The 18,726-nt window shown below is 55.0% G+C and overlaps 6 protein-coding genes across 6 annotated transcripts; 1 reads left to right on the top strand and 5 right to left on the bottom strand.

The window, feature by feature from the left end:
- The first annotated feature begins 38 nt into the window (after positions 1-38).
- On the top strand, positions 39-2,051 carry CAOG_06204 (hypothetical protein). The gene is made up of 12 exons (XM_004345744.2): positions 39-168; positions 242-321; positions 395-478; positions 556-639; positions 734-808; positions 891-974; positions 1,054-1,137; positions 1,222-1,305; positions 1,404-1,478; positions 1,547-1,630; positions 1,697-1,780; positions 1,855-2,051. Exons 2-12 carry the CDS (start codon positions 260-262, stop codon positions 1,940-1,942), a joined length of 888 nt encoding a protein of 295 aa, XP_004345794.1. The 5' UTR covers positions 39-168; positions 242-259; the 3' UTR covers positions 1,943-2,051.
- Positions 1,955-4,300, bottom strand: CAOG_06203 (hypothetical protein). Its single transcript, XM_004345743.2, has 3 exons — positions 4,122-4,300; positions 3,870-3,990; positions 1,955-3,736 (listed from the first exon to the last, which is right to left on the bottom strand). The coding sequence occupies exons 1-3, from the start codon at positions 4,196-4,198 to the stop codon at positions 2,126-2,128; spliced, it is 1,809 nt and encodes a 602-aa protein (XP_004345793.2). The 5' UTR covers positions 4,199-4,300; the 3' UTR covers positions 1,955-2,125.
- Positions 4,301-4,973: 673 nt separating this feature from the next.
- CAOG_06202 (hypothetical protein) lies at positions 4,974-6,557 on the bottom strand. The gene is made up of 7 exons (XM_004345742.2): positions 6,441-6,557; positions 6,190-6,290; positions 5,856-6,009; positions 5,688-5,769; positions 5,508-5,592; positions 5,240-5,337; positions 4,974-5,137 (listed from the first exon to the last, which is right to left on the bottom strand). The coding sequence occupies exons 1-7, from the start codon at positions 6,527-6,529 to the stop codon at positions 5,096-5,098; spliced, it is 651 nt and encodes a 216-aa protein (XP_004345792.1). The 5' UTR covers positions 6,530-6,557; the 3' UTR covers positions 4,974-5,095.
- Positions 6,558-7,363: 806 nt separating this feature from the next.
- CAOG_06201 (hypothetical protein) lies at positions 7,364-11,833 on the bottom strand. Its single transcript, XM_004345741.2, has 4 exons — positions 11,811-11,833; positions 10,736-11,698; positions 9,682-10,615; positions 7,364-9,274 (listed from the first exon to the last, which is right to left on the bottom strand). The coding sequence occupies exons 3-4, from the start codon at positions 10,206-10,208 to the stop codon at positions 7,444-7,446; spliced, it is 2,358 nt and encodes a 785-aa protein (XP_004345791.2). The 5' UTR covers positions 10,209-10,615; positions 10,736-11,698; positions 11,811-11,833; the 3' UTR covers positions 7,364-7,443.
- Positions 11,834-11,976: 143 nt separating this feature from the next.
- CAOG_08954 (hypothetical protein) lies at positions 11,977-14,353 on the bottom strand. Its single transcript, XM_011272323.1, has 3 exons — positions 13,431-14,353; positions 13,077-13,222; positions 11,977-12,946 (listed from the first exon to the last, which is right to left on the bottom strand). The coding sequence occupies exons 1-3, from the start codon at positions 14,057-14,059 to the stop codon at positions 12,078-12,080; spliced, it is 1,644 nt and encodes a 547-aa protein (XP_011270625.1). The 5' UTR covers positions 14,060-14,353; the 3' UTR covers positions 11,977-12,077.
- A 180-nt stretch (positions 14,354-14,533) lies between these two features.
- CAOG_06198 (hypothetical protein) lies at positions 14,534-16,715 on the bottom strand (the record flags this gene model as incomplete). Its single annotated transcript, XM_004345738.2, has 2 exons — positions 14,534-15,308; positions 16,200-16,715. 2 exons carry the CDS (start codon positions 16,713-16,715, stop codon positions 14,553-14,555), a joined length of 1,272 nt encoding a protein of 423 aa, XP_004345788.1. The 3' UTR covers positions 14,534-14,552.
- Between the last annotated feature and the right edge of the window lie 2,011 nt (positions 16,716-18,726).

The following is an 18,726-nucleotide window of genomic DNA, read 5'->3' as shown; positions in this document are numbered from 1 at the left end:
ATTGTACTTCCATTCTCGGGCAGTCTTTATTTGTTCGAGTGCGTTTGATCGAAGATTCTTAGAATCGGACTGCGGTTTTGCTTGTCCATCTTCGTGCTGTGCTCGCGTTGCTCTCGTGTGAAGGGTGGAGGCTGGACGCTGTGAACGTGGCTGGTGGAGCTAACCAATGTAGCTACTCACGACACGGCCTGAAAGAGAGAGAGAGAGAGCGAGCGACTGACCGGCTTTGATGCCATCACAGAATTGACAGACTCGCAGCATGGCTTGGCGACAGAGCAACCTGGATGGAAAAGTCAAGAGCGCGACGAATGGAACACTCTAGTGCGTTGGAAGCACACAGATTCATGTCAAGTGTACATCCTGCAGGGCGCTGATGAAAAAAGTGGACTGTCAGTCTGGGTGGGAGGCAGATTGACGCCGATGAAGTTCAAGCGATTGCCGAAGCACTCCAAGTGAACCAGACGCTGAAGGAGCTCAGGTACGTTTGAGAGGCGAATTGAGGGGTAGTTGATGCTGCAGCAGACATCAAGATTGCTCACTGAAGAGCGAGGTCAGTTTGTACCACAATCAGATTGGCGATGTTGGAGCACTGGCGATTGCTCAAGCGCTCAGTGTCAACAAGAAGCTGACGACGCTCAAGTGAGCCCATTTCAATGAAGTCCTGTAGCAATTGGTGTAGTATGCTGATATTGAGATTGCTCACCGAGGTGGGGGTGGTGGTGGTCGGGGCTAGTCTGGGTGACAACCAGATTGGGTCCGCTGGTGCACAAGCACTCAGTCAAGCCATTTCCACGCTGGCTCGTCTCTAGTGAGCCACCTCACAGTTCCAGGTGTCTTTGAGTGACTGGCTGGCGCAGCTATGGGCACTAACAATATTGCTGACTGGTTAGCCTGCACGAGAATCAGATTGACAACGATGGCGCCTTGGCGATTGCAAATGCACTCAAAGTGAGCAACTCCTTGACGTTCCTCAAGTATGCTAGAGTGACTGCTGGTGCTTCACCACCGGGTGGGAAGCGTGCTCACTGATGCTGTGTGCGTGGGGACGGACAGCCTGCACCAAAATCAGATTGGCAATGCTGGAGCGCAAGCCCTTGCCGAGGCACTCAGCGTGAACAAGGCGTTAACTGACATACAGTAAGTTACAGCTGCGTACGACCGAATTGGGGGTAGCTAGCTGCGAGCAACTGTGCGTGCTCACTGGGCGAGGGACCCGAGCAGCCTGAGTGGGAATCAGATTGGCGACGATGGAGCGCGCGCCATCGGCGAAGCACTCAAAGTGAACAAGGCGCTGGCTGTGCTTGGGTAAGTCGGATGAAAAGATGGGTCATTGGTGGGCAGTCGAGTCGCGTTGCGGAGAATCTTTCGAGAGCGCCGCTCACCAGCGGAATGGGACAAAGCAGTCTGGGTTCGAATCAGATTGGCGACGCAGGCGCGCAGGCGATTGGCGAAGCAAACCCAAAGCTGATTGTTCTCTCGTCAGTCATCTTGCACCTATGAGTGCGTGCGAGGGATGAAGTCGGTTGCTGACTGATTTTCCGAACAGCCTGCGCCAGAATAAGATTGGCGATGCTGGCGCACACGCACTTGGTCGAGCCCTTCAAGCGAGCAAGACACTCACCGGGCTAATGTAGGTCGACTTAAAACGCTCGCACACACGATTCGGTTTTTGCACAGCTCATCGATCGATCGCCAGTTTGGAAGAGAATTTTATCGGTGTTGCCGGTGCACTCGCGCTTGCTGAGGCAATCAAAGTGACCAAGACGCTGACTCGCCTTGTGTACGTCGCTCTTTGATGGCGAGAGCTCGAGCCAATGTCTTCCCGACTTATCACCGCTTGAACCAACTGGACAGACTAATCTCCAATCCCGTTGGCGACGTGGGTGCTCAAGCAATCGATGAGGCGCGCAAAGTCAACAAATCTCTGACTGTTCTTTTGTAGATTGTGTGAATTGCCAATAGTCGTCCTCATCAGAACGTTTTTGTTTTTGTTTATCAAAAGGTCCAAAGTTCATGTACATGCAGAAACAAACAAAATTTCAATCGACTCACAACATTTCCGACATCATCAACTGTAACTACACCACCACCATCACATCATCGACTCAACAACACACAAAGCAAGCTAGCAATCTTCGTACTCTGCATCACGGCGACGGCGCTCGTTGCCCTCGTCGTCCTCGTCGTCGTCCGAGCAACGCGACTTTTTGGAAGGAGAGCCTTCCTCCTCATCGTCCTCTTGGTTGTCCCCAGACTTTGCGGCACGCTTCACGCCCTTGGTCGGGGTGTTTGTGGGAGTTGCTGCAGGCGCCACGCGCGACGGAGGCGTGAAGCCTGCGCGTGCGCCAAGTGGACGACCAGCTCCAAGTCCCTTGCGCGGAGTGCCAATCTGCGGCTTGATGCCTCCTCCTCCGATGGCAGGCTTGGCGGTGGTAGTTGCGGCGGGGCTGGCGGCAGGCTTCTTCGTAGCCGGAGCCACCTTCTTTGGAGCAGCAGCCTTCTTCTTGGGCGCTTCCTCGTCGGCTTCCTCGTCCTCGCCAGCGTTGTCCGCTTCAGCAGTGTCGCCCTCTTCGTCAGAGGTTGCCTGTTTCTTGTTCTTGGAGCTCGCAGCGGAATCGTCATCGTCCACCTCCATGTCGTCGGTGGTCGCCTTCTTGGCCTTCGCAGCAGCAGTCGCAGGCGCCTTCGCTGGGGACTTGGCCTTGCTGGCGGCAGTCGTAGCCTTCGAAGCGGGCGAGGCAGCCTTGGGAGCACCGGCAGGAGACTTGGCAGCAGGGCTCTTCTTGGCGCTGCTGCTGGGAGACTTGCTCGTAGCGGCGGCAGGCTTCTTGGCAGGCGACGAGGAAGGCTGCTTCTTGGCCGACTTGGACTTTTTGCGAGTCGGCTCGTCGTCCTCCTCCTCCTCTTCGTCAGCAACGTCGTCCTCGTCCTCCTCCTCGTCGTCGTCTTCGTCCTCCTCTTCTTCAGCAGCATCATCGTCATCGTCGTCCTCTTCGTTGGCATCGTCGTCGTCGTCCTCGCCCGCGTTGCCGTCTTCCTCGTCATCGCTGCCTTCGATCTTGGCTTGGGCGCTCTCCGACACCTTGCGCATGAGCTCGAGTGTGCGCTGCGCAGTTGCACGACGCGCACGACCGCCAGAGGCCTCGGTCAGAATGTTGCTGGCATCCACGTCAATGCTGGCAATCTGGGCGGCAGCACGCTTGGCAGCAGCAGCGGCGGCGATCGTCTCGGCCGACTCGCTCTCATCAGCACTGGACGTCGCAGCAGACGCTGCCTTGGCAGCCGCTTGGGCAGTCTTGAATTCCGTGCAGCGCGCAAGCGTGATGGGGCTGGCAACGCCCATTTCCGTCAGCGCGTTGGCCAGCACCTCGCACTGCTCCTCGGGGGTCTTGCCAGCCAGCTCCTTGGCAAACGTCTTGCGCGAGCCAGTCAGCTTGACGCACTTTTTCAGGTGCTCGACCGTCGTGGCCTCCTCCGCCTCGTCCCACTCGGTGGTCGTGGGTGCGTCCGCCTGTCCCTTGCTCGGAGTCTTGTTGCCGGCTGCCTTCTTGGCCGATGCCTTGGTCGCAGCTGGCTTTTCCGCAGCAGGGTCCATTTGCATGGGAGTCGAGCAGCCAGAGTCGGGTGTGTCGGCCGTCTTGTTGGCCGCCTGGTCGTCGTTCTCGCCGTCCGAAGCGGGCGAGTCCATGCCATGGATGGTCTTGTCGATGGGCGAGTCCGGGTTGGTATGTGCGCCCTAGTGAACATGACAAAGGAGAGGTGAGCCAAAAACCAAAAAAAAAAAAAAAAAAAAAAAACACAAAACAAAAGGCGAAAAAATGGCGCGAAACACTTTTTTTTTCTTCTGTGTGTTTTTTTGCTTCACTCACCAGCAACGAGTCAATGTACGCGCACAGCTGCTCGTTCATCTCGGGATCTTCCTTGAAGGTACCCTCGGCGAGAGACATCTTGTTCTCCACAGCACGGAGGACGTCCGCCACAGTGACTTGGCTGCAGCAAGCAAACGAAGTCCAACAAAAAATTGTTTCAGAAAAAACAAAAATCCAAAACGAAACATTTTAGTTGCTTGCAAGAAAGTAACAAAAAATCAGCAAAAGTGAAACAAATTGCGCTGCGCTCACCTTGAATCAGCGTTGTCGACGACGTCTTTGAGCAACGGCGTGATTTCCGACATGGGAGGGAGGACGGCAGTGGTCATGGTGGTTGTGTTGGTGGGGGAGTCGAGAGAGCGAGGGGCAACTGGTGGTTGGCGTGTGCGAGTGAAAAAAATCACAAAATGGGGTTTTTGTGTTTTGTGAAGGAAGAGTGAGCGAAATTGTTCCCAAATAGGAGGGCCTTTTAAAGCGCAAGGGCAAACTTTTGGCGGGAAGATGTTGAACGCCAGTTGCAAGTTGAAACAAGTTCGTTTTGGCGCCAAAGCTCGGGTTGACGCTTCTGCTGTTCTGGCCGCAGTTGGCCACCGATTTTGAGTCCATGGGTTGGTGGTTGCTGCCTTTGCTTTTGGATGCAGGTCGTTGTCGGCAATAGGGAAGGGGGGGGGGAAAGGGACGCAAAACAAGGTGCGCGATGAATTTGTTGCGAATGTGTTTCGACCGTCTGCGAGCACCCCGGCCCGGCTCGTAGCTCCTTCCTCGTCCGCTTTACATAACATCAATACAAAGCATCACTTTCTGCCGTCAGAGAGGGAGAGAGCCGCGCGTGCAAGTTGGGTTTGCAGTCCAACGGCATGCTGGTGGCGTGCAATTTGACGTTCAACTCACTTGTTTCACGACTTTTTCGAATTGACATGCAGGCACTGAACAGGCTGGCATTGCTCGACAACTCCAACAGCGCAGCACATGGAGCTGAGCGATGGTTTTGCCTTTCAATTTCAAGACGATCGCCTCTTCTGCTCATCCGCGCGGCCATTTCACAGCAGAGCGATTCGCACAACTCACAACCTCAACGTTTCACTCTGCAAGAAACAAATCAGATCAGAGAATATGCGCAATTTCATTCCCGATCTCAGGTGCGACTTTTTTTAAAGGCACAAGCAGCCACAGCCATTCCAAAAAGTGGTGCTTGACTGTGCGACAACAATCAGGCAAACATTGTTTTACTTGTCCTTCTTGCGCTCAGCGGGTGCGGAGCTCTGCGCCTAGATGACCACACAAACCAAAAATCAGACCCACAACAAAAATCATAAGATCAGGTTGGCGAACGGCTCAAAGAAATCCGATGCATCATTATAGATCTGTACCTCCTGCTGGCGCTCCTCAAAGTGACGATCCAACGCCGCTTGGTTGCGCTTGGCTTGTTCGACAAGGTTGTCAACGTTGACAAGGGCTTTCCTCTTGGCTGTGGGTCGTTTCAATGGAAGAATTCAACCAAAAGTGAGGCACCAGATGGACGCAGCAGCAAGACGCCAAGCTACTGCTACTGGAATTCCAACCAAAGAAACAACAGAAAGCGAGACGGAGGGAAGGTGGGAGGGGACAGGGAGAGCGAAAAAACGAGATCTTGCTCACCTTCTTCGCTTTCCTTGAGCTTCTGAGTCAAAGTCTCATTCTCCTTCTTGAGTTTGTCAGCGTCGCCAAGGGCCTTGACAGTCGTCTGCGGCAAGACACGACAAAAACAACACCCAGAGTTAATCCCGCGGCCACCCCAATCTTGAAGCAAGATGGCGATGCACAAAAAAGTCCACCTACCTCGGACTGGTTGCGCGCTTGACTGGCGAGAACATCCGCACGAACAAGTTCGGTGATGAGCGAGTAGAAGCGGTTCAAGACACTGCGGGATTTGGACAGACGAGAATTCACACAACAATCAGAAAAACACAAACGAAAAAGCGCCAAATCAGGAGCAAAAGTACGTACACAAGGAGGAACAGAGCAAAGCCGGTAATGTACATGTTGCGCTGCGCGCGGAACATGCGAATTTCAGTCTGCATGTCGCCGCTGTGGTGGTAGCCGTTGTGGCGCTTGTGCTCTTCGTGCTCGCGGTGGGTGGCACGAGCCTCGGTCAAAGCGGCTGTGTTGACCCAGAGCAGCAATAGTCACGCACACACACACACGCATACGGTTAGACCCACACACACACACACACACACACACACACACACACACACACATACGGTTAGACCCACACCACGCACGCGGAGTGAGGAGTGAGCGGGCAAGAGACGACCAAAATGAAAACAAAAAACCATACCAAAGAACAAAAAGCTGAGGATGGCAACGACCACCAACGCCAATGGCCACAGCTTGAGCAAGGTCTTGGAGTTGGCAATGCGAGACAGGATGGCCTGACGCCTGTGACGCATGTAGACAAAGATGCAAATGAGAACCAGCACAGAATTCCAGTGTCAGGGGCGAATCGGGCCTTCGCGAGCTCAGCACGACCACGTTCACACACGCGTGCCCTTGGAATACAAGGCAAACATGACACAAACACAAGCTTACCAGCGAATGGGCAGCGGAATGCACAAGAGTGCAAAAATGACCACTTCAGTGATGAGCAGGTAGTAGACGAATGTCCACTCGAGAGCCATTTTCAAGAATCGGGGGAGGGGGTTTCTATCCAACGCAAAGCAAGCAGCAAGACGGACAGGTCGTATAGTCAGGATGATGAGGCAGGACGAGGAGGCAGGTCTGACCGCCAAAGAGCGAGATCTCGTCATCATCATCATCCACCCCTCCCTCGCTCACTGCCGTCCGACCATCGACACGCAAACCTCCCACAAACCCCTAAACTTCCAATCCACGATCGTATTTCGTTTTCAGGGCTTGAAAGCGTCGCGCTGCAACACAACGAGTGAGCGAGCGTTCTGACGTGGCAACACAGCGAAAACGGCAAAGCAATCATTTCAGCCGTTCACGTTCACAGTTGCAGACGTTTTTCACGCGATACTCGCTGGTCTTGAGTGCTAAGCAGTCGTAGTAGTAATAGTAGTTGCTGTTGTCGCACTGTCTTCGAACCAAGGAAGAAAAGGAAAAAAAAGAAAAAAACCAACCAACTTGGAAAACCAACTCACTTACAATCAAAACAATGAAGAATGAACAACCAAATGGGCTGAACAGCCCGAAACTGCATCTCGAGTAGACGCGGTCCGAGCCGCCTCCTTTTGCGCGGAAAGTGATACATGCAAACATGTTTGTTTATTCTATGAACAGGCGGGGGCGATGGTTGCACTGCAGGAGCAAAGTCAACGCGTTGACTAGTTCTGCAGTCCTGAATCGACGTTTGCCGCTCTGTGTTTCACTGCGCCGCACGTGAACGACTCTAGATCTATTTTATTCTGTGCGTGGGCTTTCCATTGCGGTTTTTTTATTTTTTATTATTATTATTTTTTGTTTTGTTTGAACCGTCAAAGTTGAAAAAACTATCCGATCTGTATTGTTTTGTTTTTGTATTAACACTCTCTAGTAGATACAGCAAATGTACATGCAAACTCCAGTTGCCGCCTCACAAATGGCCAAACTTCTCCCTTGCAATCGCCGTGCGCGTCGCGACGAGATCGCCGTTAAAACGTTGCAAGTACTGGGCGGCTTCGGCACTGGTGGTACCAAGAAGATTCTTGATATCTTCAATGTCTGGGTTGCTGAACTTGCGAGCTTGCTCTAGCGCGAGCGCCGCCTCGAGGTTGCTGTTGGCCTGCTCGAGCTGCTCGATGCGCACAAGATGCTTGCGTTCAGACTCTTCCAGATGGACTGTGAGCTCGGCAATACGGGCGTGGCGAGACCCCATGTCATCTTCGAGCGTCGTGATCAGCGCGCGCGACGCTGTCGCCTCCTGCTCAAACTGGCGAGCATACCCTGCCATCTTGTCGGACGATTCCTGCAAGGCCATGCATCGTGCCTCCAGCGCCGCAGCACTGTTAGCGCGAGTCGCCAAATCCTTCCGCAGCTCCGCAATCGTTTGGGAGAGTTCGACTTCCTTTGCCAATGGCAGCGATGCACGTTCGTGGCGCTCCTTCTCGAGAGTGGCACGCAGCGCGGCCTCGCCTTCAAGAGCAGCAACTGCGCGCGCCTCCGCGCCTTGCTGACGAGAGACTGCCTGCTGCAGCTCCACCTGGTGACGGCTGAGCATGTCGAGCTGCTCCTGCTTGGCCAGAGCCGTATCCTGCTTGAGCTGTTGCAGCTCCGCCTGGTGACGGCTGAGCATGACGAGCCGGTCTTGCTTGGCCTGTGCTGCATCCTGCTTGTGGTGCGTCAGTTCGTCCTTGAACAGCTTGGTCTCGCGCTCCGACTTGGTCAATGCCACCTGGTGACGGCTGAGTAAGTCGAGGTTGTCCTGCTTGTGCTGTGCCGCTTCCTGCTTGTGCTGTGCCACATCCTGCTTGAGCTGCTGCAACTCCATCTGGTGACGGCCGAGCATGTCGAGCTGCTCCTGCTTGGCCTGGGCTGCGTCCAGCTTGAGCTGCGTCAATTCGTCCTTGGCGTGCTTGGTCTCACGCTCCGACTGGGTCAGTTCGTCGCTCGCAGCGCGCCACTCTTGCGTCAGTGTCCCCACCTTGGCCTTCATGGCCTGGACGTCCCTGTCCGCGTCGTCAAGGCGCGACTTGAGGTCTTCATGGGACAACTCGTAGCGCCGGACTTCCTGCTGGAGCAACAGATTGCGCAGCTGAATGTCGTCGTGAGCCTGTTGCAAAATTGCAAACTGAGCAAGCCTCTCGGTGAGCACATCGTTCTCGTGCTTGAGCGTCACTGCATTCTTGATGGCGTCGCTTTCGAGGCTGACTTGCTGGACCAGCACCTGATTGGCACGCTTCAGCGCAAGGTTCTCGGCCTGGAGACGTTCCACGGATTGCTGAGACACATCGTCAGCTCCAGCCTGAGCAGCAGCCTGCTGCGTGGTAGCGGCGGCGGCATCGGCAGCAGCGGCCCGAGAAGCCAGCTGCTCAATCACCTTCTTGGAGCATTCAATCACATCGTTCACACGCCTTTCGCCCAACTTGACTTGGGCAACCAAGTCTGCTTGCTGCTCGGCGTCCAATTCAAGCGTGACGGGCAGCACGTACTCGTCCTCGTCGTCCTCACCCGCGCCGAGTGCGCCAACTCCGCGGTAGTCGCCCAGGAACTTGTCAATCCTCTCGAGATGATCCGGATCGCCATTCTCCAGGAACAGGACGACTTCCTTGGCGCACGGCACGCTTGCAGAGGCCAGGCCGTAAGACTCGAGTTGGCACCAGCCGCTCACGGTCGGCACGCTGTTCTCCGGGAAGTCGGCGTAGCCCATGTCGTCGCCTGCGCTGCACAGGACGATCTTTTCGGCAATCTTCTTGTTGTCCGGCAATCTGTTCGAGCAAAAACGAAACGGCGAGTCAAAACAAAGTGAGCTTCGGGATGCATGAACGCTTGCCGTACGTCGCCACGACTTTTTTGCGTTCTTTTTTTTTTTCTTGTTCCGTTTGATCCAATGTCAATGCGAGATTAGCATCGATTAGCTATACATTGTGTACAATGTGTTTTCAATGTGTTTTCAATGTGTTTTCAATGTGTTTCGCGTTTAGCTGTGTGGGTGCGGGTGTTTTTTTTTTTTTTGTTTTTTTTTTTCCATTTTCGATTTCCCTCCGACAACACAGCTCAAAACACGGCCAATTCTCTCTCTCTCTCTCTCTCTTTCTTCTCTCTCTCTTCTCTGCCAAAAACAAACCCAAAACAACCTCCACCCATAAAGTGCTGAATCGCAAAGCAAACTTACGACGAGAGGACCACGCGGCCAGTCTTCGAGGAGGGTGCGGTCGGCGATGCTTGCGTCATCGCGCAGCCAATGCCCATCGCGCTCGGAAAACCGCCTCGCTGCTGCTGCTGCGCGTCCTGAGCCGCCCAGTCGCGGACGTCGCTGGTGCGCTGGAACTCCACGCCGACGCGCAGGGCCTCGCCAGGGCGGAAGCTTGCGCGTGCCAGGTGCAGCGTCACTGCGTACGAGGCGGACGACGCGTCGCGCTCAGAGTAGAGGAGCGACGACGACGCGAGACTCTCGCCAAACTCGCTGTCCGTCTCGAGCGAGGAGGGAGCTTCGGAGGTGACATCAGAAACATAAGAAGCAGCAGTATCCATGGTGTCGAGCGTGGTGGGAACGCCAGAGGTGGTCTCAGTGGCGACACGAGCAGCATCAGCGGCAGCAGCGTCAGCCTCGCGAACGGCCGCAGGAGGTGCAGCTGCCACCGCGTCGCAAGTCGTCGTCGTCGTCGTCGTCGTCTGCTCGTCAGCTGTGATGTGAGTCATTTGGAAAGAAAGAAAGCGTTCAACGAAGGAAGATACGAAAGAGCTGCAAAAGAAGAATCAGAACGAGAACAACTAAAAGGAAAAGAGTGAACGAGTCGAATTTGGATTTGGCCAATTTCAGCACTACTCCCACAGCCAAACACGTACAGGACAGCATGAACGGAACAGCCAAACAAGCAACACTACCGCCAACGCCAGTTACACTGCGACACAACAAAACAAGCATTCTGCACACTGCACACTGCACACTGCACAGGTCGTTCAAGGTTTGAGCAGAACGAACGAGTCGTAGTGATGCACTGCCACACCAGCAAAGCGCTCGGCCGCATACCCAGCAGCCACAGCTGCGTCCAAGGTTTGTGCCAAGGCGGCAAAGCCCTTGTTCCAGAACGTGCATTCCTCTGGAGCTGTGCATGGTTCGCGTTGCGTGAGTGATGCAATTTACCTCACTCTCCCGCTCACTCTCCATTCACAACTCCCTGCTCCAGCTTTGATGTACTCGACCAGTCGCTGCGCAACAATCTCACCTCGGGGTGGCTGGATGGTCTCCGCCGCGAAAACCAAGTTGCATCCCGGCGTCGGCAGCAATCGCAAGTTGTTGTGCAGGCCGCCAATGTGCTCGCAATCACCATTCAGAAACCCGTCTGTCGACGCGTAGTAGTTCATGATTGTGATTGCATCGAGCAGCAGTCCTTGTCCAGATGCGGCTGATGGCTTCTCAATGACGGGAAGGCTCGCATTCAGCGCGAGCCACAAATCTCCCACATTGTAGTAGTAATCTGGCCCGAGATCGACACTCAGCGTCATGGCCGAGCGCTTCTGTGCCATTTGACGGCGTGCGTCAATCAAAATGGCGAGCAACCGGCGCTTGACATGGTTGTTGTACCGCCTTCCGTCGCGGATGCCGAGTTTGGCAAAGTCCGTCTTCTGCCGCGCGCTTGTGAGCAGCAGCCAAGCTGGATCGTGCTTGGCGTCAATGTCGGCGGGTGGACTCTGTGGCGTTGCCAGCCACACGTCCGCGCCGAGACAATGCGGCTCAATATCGAGATGAATACCATCAAACATTTCTGTTGGATCGGCCGCCGCAGCGTTGAATGCGAGCACTTCCGCAACGAGCTCTGACGGCGCCAGAATCGACTGCTCTGAGCTCAGCCATTTGGGCTGTCCGTCCAGAAACTCGACAGCGATTCCGTGCCGATGGCACTCTTTCAAGAAGGCTCGAAGCTGGTTGGCGCAGGTAGGATTGGACAGGTTGTCTCGATCGGCTTCAAAGTAAATCCGATTGAAGGGGTTCATGGCAGAAACAGCTCCAATTGGTCGACCGACTGACTGCGCATGCATGGGGATCTCTTGACAGGGCGCGCCAGGGCGCGGGTTGAGGAGGAACGAGAAGAACGCAGCCCGATTTGGAACATTGGTCGGATTGATCAGCTCGGCAGCTCGTCCCCAGACGTACACGGCGCGCGTGAGTTCGATATGCATGATGGAGTCTGTTTGTGACGATTTGTGAGGTGGAGTGAGCTGGTAACGACCAGAGGAGCGGTAAACTCACACGAGTCGTTCATCCTCAAAGGTAGGACATTCTGGTATTTGCGGTCTTACTCGTGCTGGGTACGATTGAGAGCTTTAATGACTGATTCTGAGCAGTTTTGGTGATTGGTAGCAGTGTGTCTTGAACGAGATTTCCTTGACCGTAATGTCACTCACGATGGAAAAACACAAAATGCACCATTCTTCATCAACCTTGATCAAAATAAAACAAGAAAAACATGCAAAACCGTGTTGTATTGCATGTGCCTTCTCGACACGCAACTCATTAACTGCATCAACAAAAAGCCCAGAAAGCTCCCCCCCCACAAAAAAAGTTCGTCATTCGGCAGTCTCTTGCTCGTTGTCGCTCGCGCTCTCAGTGATACCAAGGCCGGGGCGTCCAGAGCGTCCATTCTCGGTCGAGCTTGGGGCAGCAACGTAGGCGGGAACTTCGCTTTCGGGTCGATTGTCAACGCCGACGCGCACACGCGACAGCTCCTCCAGCCAGTGGTACATGACACCCTCACGCGCTTCCTTCAAAACCACTTCGCGATCCACCAGGTCAAACTTGAATTGGGCCAGCGCGGCATTTGCGCTGTCGAAATGAACAGAGCCGTGCCCATCAGACTTGCCAAACTTGCGCTCGTAATCGCGGAACTTGACGCGCTCGAGTGCCAAGCCAAGCCCAGGCGCGCGCGGAACAGCCATTTGCGGCAGCGTAAACGAGTTTGGAATGGAGAAGGTCTCGCTCTGACCACGCACAATGGCAATCACCATGCCGACCATTTTGCGGATTTGGTTGTACATGAAGCTCTGCCCTTCAATGACCATTGTGACCATCTCGAGATGCGTGAGATGGTCTGGGCAGCCCTCCGGAGCGGGCTGGTCGGCCGAGACGGGCTCTGGATTCGCGGCGAGCCACTCGCGATCGATGGGTGTCAGCAGCGGATCGTTGACGGTGCAGGATTGCATGACACGCATGGCCTGCGCATCGTTAATGCGGACTTTGATGGTGTAGTTGTGGAAGCGGTGCGAGCCAGTGTACTTGGCGAACGTGTCGCGCACTTTTTGCAGCGTCGCGGCGTCGATGCGGTAGTCCCAAGTCATGCTCTTGTATGGAGCAAATGCAAACGTTGGCAAAGTGTAGGAATACACACGACTCGTGCAAGCTGTCCGGGCGTTGAAGCTACCTGCGACACGCGCATAGCCTGTGGCATCAAAACAAACAAGAAACGAAACGAAACGAAAAGTCGGGAAAACGTTGTGAGCGAGCGTCCACGTCGTTGGTTGGGTCAAAACGTCATTGCAAAGCAACGAGCATGAGCGAGGTGCCAATACCATGTGCTCGGATATCATGAGGCAACTGCTCGTTGATGCGTTCGATCGGGTTGGGCACCATCAGCATTTTGAATGAAATCACTTGGCCGATCGCCGAGACTCCCGTGTCTGTGCGAGCGCATCGCTGAAAGTTGATTTTGTGAATGCTACAAAAAGAGGGAAGGAGGTTTGGGATCAGCAGGGAAAGCACAGCAGGCAACATGAGTCCAAATCGGCCGACAAACGCGCACACACCGCTCATTTCTTCTCATCCACCAGTCGCGACTGCTGCGTTGCACCAACGCGCTATCGTCGAGACCTCGTGCCACGCACGAGTTTCAGAGCATCGCACACTTTCACCAATACAAAACTCACTCGGCGTTGCATGCGGCCACAGTGCCCGACTTGGCAAATGCCTTGAGGAGCTCGCCCTCGATGGTCGGAACGTCGCCATTGTACTGCATGCCGCGGTACCGTGTTCCAACAAAGCTCACGAGCATGGCAACCTTGCGCTTCGGGATGCGGACGCCGTTCTCGTCAAAGACGCCCTCGGCACCTTCGCCGTCGTCCTCGCCATCGGGTCCCTTGGGTCTGGGCTCGTCGCGCGGCTGCATGCGCTTCTGCTTGCCAAACTCGGCCTCCTGCTTGCGGGTGCGCTTGAGGCGAGCGGCAGGCGATCCCGGCGATCCTGGCGAACCGGGTGGCGAGGCGGTGGCGGTCGCTGCATCCGCGTTGGCTTCGTCTGCGCCTTCTGTGCGTGTGCGCTTTGCATCACGAGTGTCATCATCGGCCTGCTGGGCAGACGTGGTGGTCGCAGTGTTGCTGCCAGCATCGTCGTCGGTCGCAACAGACTCCTCGTGCGACCGCTTTGCAGCCACGACCGCAGACGAGGCGAGTGGCGCCGTGGTCATTGGCACAGGAGCATTATTGGCAGTATCAGTGAGAGTGTTGGACGGCGGCGGCGACAGCGGCGACAGCGGCGGTGGTGGTGGGGAGGACGACATGGATGAGCTTGAGCGGAGAACGCGTGGTCGACTTGCAGTAGTGAGAGCAGCAGCGAGGGAGGGCACACGGAGGGACTGCGGCGCGACAACAGCAGCAGCGACAAAGGAAGAGGAGGATGCGACTGCGGCCACGGCGACTGCGGCGGAAGCGAAGCGCGGGAGGAAGAAGGAGAGCAGCGACAGGGCTGGAAAAGCAAACCAAAGGAACAAAAAGGAAACAAAAGGAGTGAATCAGAAGGTCTGAGATGGTCTGAGAAACAAAAAACTCAGAAACCAAAGGAAAATACAAGATCAAGTCAATAAAAGAGTGGACTACCGCACAACAGACAACCGATAATAAACCGATAAATATATTGTAGAGTTGCAGAAGCACGAAAACACAAAAAAAAGCCGCTTAACAATCAATAAGCTGGGTCGACTCTCTGCAGGGACGGAATGATCATACAGAAACCCCCCCCCCACATGGTCGACAAGTCGTGTACTCTGCTTCAACTCAGCGTGGAGAGTGGCTTTGGCTGCCTCCATCGCCAGAGCCGTCCGCGGAATCGTCGCCATCCGTGTCCTCCTCCTCTTCCTCTTCCTCTTCTTCGAGATTGTCAGAGTCATCTTGCGCATCACCGGTTGCGCGGCGCGATTCAAGAATCTCGCGAATGATGGCATCCGCGTCGCCGTGCTGCTTGGTCCGGACGTGCTTGCGGAGGGATCGAGGATGGTAGTACGACCGCATGCAGGTGGCCAGCGGGCAGGTGAACTTTCGAGTGCCAGAGTGGACTTGCATGTGCGCACGCAGCGAGTCGATGCGCGGAAAGCGCTTTCCACAGCCAGGCACCGAGCAAGAGTGCGGTTTCTCGCCCGTGTGAATCCGGACGTGCGTCATAATCTTGTGGCGCTTCCGGAAGGGATTGCCAGCCTGCATGCAGTTCTTCCAATCGCAAAAGTAAAAGCGAAGACCGCTTCCAATGTGCTCGTCGGTCACGTGCGAAACAAAGTCGGAGAACGACAGGAACGAGTCCGAACAGCCCTGCCATTCGCACTGGAAGGTCGAGGACGCCCCGGCCACGCTGTTGTCAACGAAAACTGTGCGTGGTACAGCGGGTGCGACGGCGGGCGCCGTGGCGGCTTGTACAGAGCTGACTGGTGTTGCGGTGACTTGTGCCGAAGCGGCTTGCGCCAGGCCAGCAGTCTTGTCATCGCTGCTGGTCGTGCTGCCTTCGGTGCTCGACTTGCGCCGGACCCGCTGTCGACTCGACTGTGAGCGATCGGGCAAATCAGCCTGGCTCGCCGTGCGCCTCTGAGCAGTAGAAGCCTCTGCCGATTCAAGTCGAGGACTTCCTTGAAGCGAGTTTGCGCTCGATCCATGCTTTGATGACGGGAGCGAGTCTCTGCCCCGCGCAACGGGGAGGTAAACCGATTGGAATGGCATGGAAGCAGCATCCGCACCACCAAGGTGTCGAATCAACGATGGGGAGGGTGCAAGCAGCGGAGGCGCAGCGAGTTGCTGCGGACTCTTTGCGGCGAACAGCTGTGGAGATACCAGGTTTTGAGGAGGATATCCGACCTGAAGTTGCTGTGGGTGTTGTTGATGTTGTGAAAGCTGTTGTTGATGTTGTGAAAGTTGTTGTTGCTGTTGTTGTTGCTGATGCTGTTGCTGTTGTTGTTGTTGCTGATGTTGATGTTGCTCTTGCTGCAGAGTCAGCTGGTAGTGACTCAAAGTCGGCAGATATTGCGCGTCCTGCACGGAATAGGGCGAACTTGTGGGTGCAGCATGAAATGACGAGGTCGGTGCGCTAGAATGCCAGCCTGGCGCAGTCGGTTGTGTGGGAAGGATGCTTGGTTGCTGCTGCAACACTGGAATGCCATCCTGGCCTTGTCCGAAGTTCAGTTGCAAGGCAGTTTGCTGGGATGCTGACACATGCGACCCTGAGGTCATTGCTTGCAAGTACAAAGGGTGATTGAGTGGAAGGCTCGAGTAGGGCAGTTGTTGTTGCAGTTGTTGTGGTTGCTGTTGTAACTGCTGTTGTTGTTGCTGTTGCAACTGCTGTTGTTGTTGCTGTTGCAGCTGCTGCTGCAACTGGAGTTGTTGTTGCAGATGCAGTTGTTGTTGTTGCTGTTGCTGCAGTGTTGGCTGCACAACACTCACCATCTGCGGTTGCGGCATTCCGCCTTGCTGGGTGGTGGCGGGTTGTACCAGGTGCAAGTGCTGCGGCTGCGAGAGACCTGATATTGGGTTTTGTACAAGCTGGGCTTGCAAGTCGTGCAGCGTGACGGGTACTGGGTGTGGCATGAACGATTGAGGCAGAGGATGGGTTGACGAGCCCATCTGGTAGTGCATTACACTTTGCCGTTGCGCGTCCGATGCGAATGGGACATGCTGTCCAATCGGTGCCATCTGGGATGACGCATAATACACGGGCGATGGTGCTGACTGCGCCAATGCCGTTTGCTGATATGGGACAAACCCTTGAAGCCGTTGCTGTTGCTGTTGCTGTTGTTGCTGTTGTTGTTGCTGCTGCTGCTGTGGCGGTTGTGGATGGTGCTGGTGCTGCTGGAGTGGACGATGGTCCAGTTGCAGTTGCTGAAGTGCCACCACGCCACCCGCCGACCCATACGGTGCTGGCTGGAAGGTCGGGCGAGGCAACAATTCCGTGTGCGCCATTAGTGATCTCGGAGGGGAATGTCGCTGCGGTTGAGCGTCGTTGAGCGTCGGCCCTGGTTGTCCATCCGCAGCCAGCAAGTTGGAGTGGTCGCTCTGCTGCAGTGCGGTTCCCGGCCAGCTCATCCGCAAAACAAAATCAAAGCCCCCGGCCGCGCGCACAGTCGGTCTTCGAGCGAGACAAGAGGGAGGCGCCTGACAGGTGAGCAGTGTACTGACTTGGGCCAATCGGGCCTCACCCCTTCCTGCTGCGCAACAGGCAAAATCCAGGAAGCAAAAGCAGTCCACACAACACACCAGTAAAACGGGGCGGGTCAGCAACACGATTTTTCACCGCACTCTCCATGAACGCATGTTGCAAGAGACAAGGCGGGAGGTCGAGAGAGACAAGAGCGCGCGAGTGTTGAGCGCGGGCTTTAATTTTGACCGATTGCCGCAGCAACAGCAAAGCCGCAGCAGTCCTCGCCGCAGTCGTTGCAGCAGACAATCCCGCATCAACGCGTCGCCGTCATGGGGGAGGGGGGGGTAGTCGGTGTGCTCATAAGCAAGTGGGAGAAATCTGGATCTGTTACCTGATAGTGTGATGTTGGTTTTTCGCTTGTTCGCTGTTTCGGCGTTGGGATAAACCCGCCAAACCTGTTTGAAAAGCAATGAATTGAAACGGAGGGAGAACAGGCTGTTTGTGCCCGCTGCAGCCCGGCGAGTGAGAAAAGACCCGACGTGGATTGGCGTTAGGCAGAGCGAGGGCGGACCAGGGGCACGGTCGGAGTGGGAGCGACGCACGCACAGCCGGAAGCGAACATTCGAAAAAAAATAAAAGCGGAGGAATATAAAAAAATAATAGTCAAAGACAACAAAAACAAAAAACACAAAAAAACAAGGCCAAAAGTCAGATAAACAGCGAATGGCGCAGCGCTCAAATGCGGATATTGCACATCTTGGCGATTGGATCTGAGTCGACAGCTCTTTTGTGGTCTGTGTGTGTGTGTGTGTTTATTAAATCACTCCAAAGTGCGACTCATCACGCCTTCGCTCACCCCCCCCCCTCCCCAATGTCTCAGATTGTTGTTGTTGTGTGCGTCAGGTCCGATTGTTTTGAAAATCGTTTGGGAGATTGTTTTTTTTTTTTTTTTTTGATTTTGTTTTGTCACTGCAAGGGTTTCGGCGAAACGATCGACCGTCCAATCCATCACGCACAAAAACAAAAGCCTGGCGCCCTGGAGTGGAGCGTTCAAGCAACGTCTGGCGCAACGGAACGTGGAGGGGCGTTAACAAAAGGGGGAGGGGGAAAGGGGGATTGGGTGTGTTACGCCTTGATTCCCCTTCCGTTTCACTTCCGTTTCGATGATCGATCGGTCTCCTCCTTTTCCCCCTTCTAAAACGCCAACTGTCTTCCGGCGTCATCACCCGTCACTCGTCGCTTCGAGCTGTTTGACTGCTGCGTGTTCAACGTCGCAATCGTGCGGATACTTTCGAGTGTGAGATCTTATTTCGTTGTTGTTGTTGATATTGTTGTTGTTGTTGGGTTGCGTCGCTTTTTTTTTTTTTTTTTTTTTTTTTTTTTTTTGTTTTGTTTTGCGGTGTGCGTCATACATGCTAAAATCAACAAATGAGAGGAGACCGAGTGCACGATTCGCTTCCGCCCACCCCGCAGCGCATGCGACCGCGAGATCGAAGCAGAGCGAGGCACAAATACACAGCTAGTATGAGGGTGAGTGGGACGCCGTGGGCTGCAGCGCGAACAGCGGAAGACGTAGATGGAGCGATTCGGGCTTGGTTTGGTTGGAAACATTAGAAAAAAAAAAACCGCGAAAGCCGGGGTCATGACTCGTGTTATTGGGGACCTCTTATCGGGGGCACCGGTGCTCGGACTGCCGCACCGCACGGGGCCAGTGCACGACCGACAGCAACATCGCGCCAGCGGCGATGCACGCTGCACGGAGCGCAGATCGCGCCCTCCCCGCCTTTTGTTCCGTGTCATTTCCTCCCAATCGAATCGCTTTTTTTTTTTTTT

This window comes from Capsaspora owczarzaki (assembly GCF_000151315.2).
Source record: "Capsaspora owczarzaki ATCC 30864 unplaced genomic scaffold supercont2.10, whole genome shotgun sequence".
Classification (NCBI taxonomy): domain Eukaryota; class Filasterea; order Ministeriida; family Capsasporidae; genus Capsaspora; species Capsaspora owczarzaki.
The sequence above is the reverse complement of the archived record's forward strand: the minus strand, read 5'-3'. Positions and strand labels throughout refer to the sequence as shown.